Genomic DNA, 4,967 nt, shown 5'->3' on the forward strand with positions numbered 1-4,967 from the left:
GATCACATCCATACAATCAGACAACTAGCGGAGAAGCACTTAGGATATAATACGGATCTTCACCTGACATTCATAGACTTCAAACAAGCCTACGACTCCATTAATAGAAAAGAGTTATGGAATGTTTTGAGATGAGGTGCTTGGGTATTCCTCAGAAATGTATAGATTTAATTAATAAGTATAATAATAAGACTAATTTTAAGGTAAAATATCAGCAAAAATTATCTGAAAAGTTCGAAGTAAAATCTGATCTTAGCCAAGGAGACGCATTGTCGCCGATGCTGTTCAACATTGCTCTTAAATGGGTAGTGACAACAGCTAACGAAACTCGAAAAATGGAAGTAGGTGAAATTGAAACCATCCTTACCTATGTGGATGATGTGGTCGTTCTGGGGAATTCTAGAAACGAAGTAGAGCAAACCACAATTAAACTTTTGTAAGCAGGAGAGATTATGGGTCTAGAAGTTATCCAGGGTAAAGCAAAATATGTGTATCTCAAGAAACAATCGTAATGACTTAAGTTTACAAGTAGATTCTAATGTTTTTGAAAAATTAGAAGATAAATATAAATAACAAAAATAATACGTACATGAAGAACGAGTAGGTAGCGTGAACAAATGTTATTACAATTTACTAAAACTATTCAAGTAGAAATTGTTATCGAGAGAATCGATGGTAACTTTATACACAAGCTACTTAAGACCAGTTTTGACATAGGGGTGTGAGATGTGGGCTACTATAAAAGGTGACTACTTCAAATTAAGTACAACAGAAAGAATAGTACTTAGAAAAATATTTAGCCCTGTTCATAATATGGAAACGAGAACGTACGAAAGAAGACACAATAATGACTTACAATATTTGTATGGAAGACCTAATATCCTGTCATATGGCAGAGGCAAGAGGATGGAGTGGGCTGGACATGTTTGGAGGGCAGTGCGGAAGACTATAAAACGAGTTACAGAAGGAAACATTGTGGGGAAAAGACCTTCAGGAAGACTTCGAATAAAATGGAAGGACGTAATAGAAAAAGATTAAAGAATGATCCATGAAAACATGAAAATGGATGATACGAATGATAGGGACCGAAATGATAAGTGAATATTCGTTTAACATTGTCAATAGTAGGTACGTTTTAGCGTGATAAAATTAATTTATTATAAAACATTTAAAAATACAGATAATTTATTTTAGGGAATAAACTCTCCCACATAAATAACAATTTGATATGTTATTACGTCATATTTAGAACAAACTATACTGAAATATCTGTATTAATATTTTTAATAGTTTAATATAAAATTTTAAAACAATGATACATTGATAACCGTATTAGCAAATGTGAAATGACTATGACAAGTTTCCTCATATATTGTTTAAAATAGTTTTTATTTTACTTAGATTATTTTAATTTTTATGCGTAAATACAATTTTTTAATTTTCCAATAACTTCGGTTTTTTTCGGAAATGTATAATTTAAATTTTCTCCAATTTTTCCATATTTTCCAAGTTTATGGGAAAGAACGGTTTTTTCCGAAATTTTCCCGAATTTTTTCGGCATTTTGATCCCTAGTTTTTCCGCTCAATTTTCTATGGACCATTCATCAAAATTATCAACATAGCACATTTAATAGAAATTATTTGGACTTCATAGGATTTAGCTAATTTAGGTAAATTTCAATATTGTAATGAATTGGGTTGACCAAGGAAAAGGTGTAACCAAATAAATGTAACAAATGGATCACCCGTGAAAAATTAAATAATTCTTATGGATTTACCTACTTCAACTTAAAGGCCGTTTACTAAATCAATTAAAAGTAAAGTGATTTTATTCACCGTATTTTTTGTGGTTTTTACCAATTATAAACTACAGGTCTGTATGTATATCCAATCATATAATAACTAGTTTATTTTTTCTGTAATCAATGGCAACCAAATTTAAAAAAAGAAATATTCGTTTTTCAAAAGTCAACCAATCCAATAAGGGTGAGCCCCTATTCAAAATGCTATTAGTGCTCCTTAGTCATACCTTCTACTTATATACATACATATATTATATTTAATAAAATTCCCTATAATATGAAGAACATTATTTGTTGTCTTTGTGCGGGCATTATAATATGGAAGTTTCACTGTATTATACAAAATATTAAATTAAGCCATATATACTTACTGTAAGACTATCGTCGTAAGGTATCAACAATGTTATATTTCCTTTCAATTCGGTTATACTTGATGTCTTTTTACTAGTATAGATATTAAATTTAATTGTATAGTTTGTTCTTGATTCACACTGATATACTTTATCAATAACCAAACGATATTCTCCCTGTAATAAAAATAATAAATATACAATATACTTGTGTAGACATATATTGTATTTACTATGCACATCAATGTCAATCAAAGAAATAATGTATTATGTTTAATACATAAGGAAAATTATTAATTTACCATAGGCAAGTTTGGCATAAAAAGGTTTTTGGATTGAGAAAATGAGAAAAATAAAATAAGTCCGAAAGTTTTGATTATCATTTTGCCTATGGTTTCAACAATGGAAGAATGTTTCATACGTTTTCAACATTAAGACTAAATAATAACCATGCGAGTTAAAAAATATTATATTGATATATTTAGAGGGATTGATATGCTTGAGCTGTAACCTCTAAATATTGGCGGAAGTTTATTATCATGAGTATATTTTAATGGGAAAACTGTCATTAAGTTAGTCCGGAAATTATAAATTTTCAAATTTAATTTGAATAGTACAAAAGGAGTTAATGATCTTTTTAAACTGATTAAAATAATCATTATACTTAGCTAATATAAAATTTTAAATAAATATTGTTAGACGTTTTCGACAAAATGAATATCATTATTTGTTGTTTATAGTTCATACTTTCTATACTAATTACATCATTGATGAACATATTTTATTTATGAAATGTAATTTTAAAATGTTTTACCGTCACTTCAGAAAAATTGTAGACTATTTGGTAGGTATTTTTTTTAAAAACATGAACATACTATTATGGTTATTAGTTATGGTCTATGAGTTAGTTATTTTAATTTCTACTTTAGTTGTTAATGTTTGTAACCATATCTTACCTAAAGTAGTATATTATTTATTTATAGCTTGATATATAAACCTTGAATCATGGGGTTGAACTGGCGGTTGTATACCAAATTCAAATATTATCGTAACAAAAAAGGTATGTAGTAATGTTAAACATTTCGGAGAAAACACATGGTTTACAGATATCAAGGATTTTAATGTTCCAACTGATAGCTGTTCAATATCGGTGGTACTTTATAAAAATAATTAAAACAATTATATCATTTTATAATAAATATAATAGATGTATATTATTTAATGAGTTAAAAATGGTACTTAATATTAAAAATTAACATATTATTATAATAATGTAATACTAATAATAAATTATAAAATTAAGAATGTGTGGGTTTCTCTATCAAATTATTACCTACCTATGCATTTGTAACAATTTTGTTTTCTATATTTTTACAGGGCACATATATTATTATATCAGGGATTGATTTGAAGAAATTTGATGATAAAGTATATTTTTATGGAAAATATAAAGTGGTGATTCGCATAAAAAATTAAAAAAATTAAGTATTCAACTTCGTGGTTATGGGGATTAATCTTATACGACCACGGGAAACGCCAATTCGATATAATAATTATAACATAATAATATATTGTTAACTTATTTTACACAACTTTAATAAATAGTTATTATAAGCAGTTTTCAACAAAATCTATTTCGTTAATTTGTTGTTTTTTATTCATACACGTAACCTAGATTTTTTTCAACCAATGTTTATAAATAGAATATAGATACTATGTCTGGACAAAATTCAAGAACCGTGAAAATGTAATACCAGATTCATCATAACTCATAAGGCCTTGATGTATTTTAATTAAAAAAGAAAGTAAAGACAACACAATGGTATAATTTTTTTCATTGTTTTGAAGTCAAATATTAATTAAATTCGTTAAAATTGCATATAAAGTATTATGACAATTGTCAGTATATTCCAACAATGTTTCAATTACTCGTTTTTTTATTTTTGGTAGCCTCTGAAAAAAACGCTGGTAAATTTCATCAGTTTCTTTATAGTTCCATACATAAACGGATTATGTTAAAAAAATCAATTGATATAGGTATTACTTTATATTTATTAATCAAATATTTTAAGCTGGTCATGATTATGTGTATTTAATATTATTTTGAAAGTGATCGGTATGGAACAATAATTTTTAATTACATTCCATCTCAAGAAATAAATTTACCAAGCATTTTATAACTGCAAGCATCTTAAAATACATAACATTTAACAATTTAGCATAGAGAAGGTCAATAACAAACTTAATAAGATGAAATTAACACTTACCATCATTTTATTTTCAAAGGGCAATTAATGTAACAACGCAAACTTCGAATGAAGGTTAACAAAAATTTTGTTATCAGTTCTTAACATGATATGGCGGGAACAATAATTTTAAGAGGACGCTACACCCGCATAAATTGTCTCCGTCTTACAAATGCACAACATAACAAAATCTGTTTTTCGCAGGACAACTATGCTCCCTTTTCATTTATAGTAGAATTACTAAAATTCCACAACACATAAGGAAAAACCTAATCTGTGTCGTAGCGTTTTTATTTTTTTTATAGCACTTACCATTAGTTTTTAACAATTAAACGAAAAAGACAAAAAAAACTTAATGTTCTCAAACTAATAACTCTAATTATATTTATGTTATCCAAATAATAAAAACGCTACGTCACAGATAAAGTTCTTCCCTGTGCGTTGTGGAATTTTAGTAATTCTACTATAAATACAGAGGGAGCATAGTTGTCCCGCGCAAAACAGTTTTTGCTATTTTGAGCATTTGTTAGACGGAGACAATGCATGTGGGTGTAGCGACCTCTTAAGGG

The 4,967-nt window shown here is 27.7% G+C and overlaps 1 protein-coding gene across 1 annotated transcript in view; it reads right to left on the bottom strand.

The window, feature by feature from the left end:
* Window positions 1-2,587, bottom strand: part of LOC107882449 — a 4,785-nt gene extending 2,198 nt beyond the window's left edge. The window contains exons 1-2 of the mRNA XM_016800793.2: window positions 2,455-2,587; window positions 2,174-2,329 (exon numbers count right to left, since the gene is read on the bottom strand). Coding sequence (XP_016656282.1) covers window positions 2,174-2,329; window positions 2,455-2,571 — 273 coding nt within the window. The 5' untranslated portion in view covers window positions 2,572-2,587. The remainder of the gene's footprint in view (window positions 1-2,173; window positions 2,330-2,454) is intronic.
* Between the last annotated feature and the right edge of the window lie 2,380 nt (window positions 2,588-4,967).

This window comes from Acyrthosiphon pisum, chromosome X, assembly GCF_005508785.2.
Source record: "Acyrthosiphon pisum isolate AL4f chromosome X, pea_aphid_22Mar2018_4r6ur, whole genome shotgun sequence".
Taxonomy (NCBI): Eukaryota; Metazoa; Arthropoda; class Insecta; order Hemiptera; family Aphididae; genus Acyrthosiphon; species Acyrthosiphon pisum.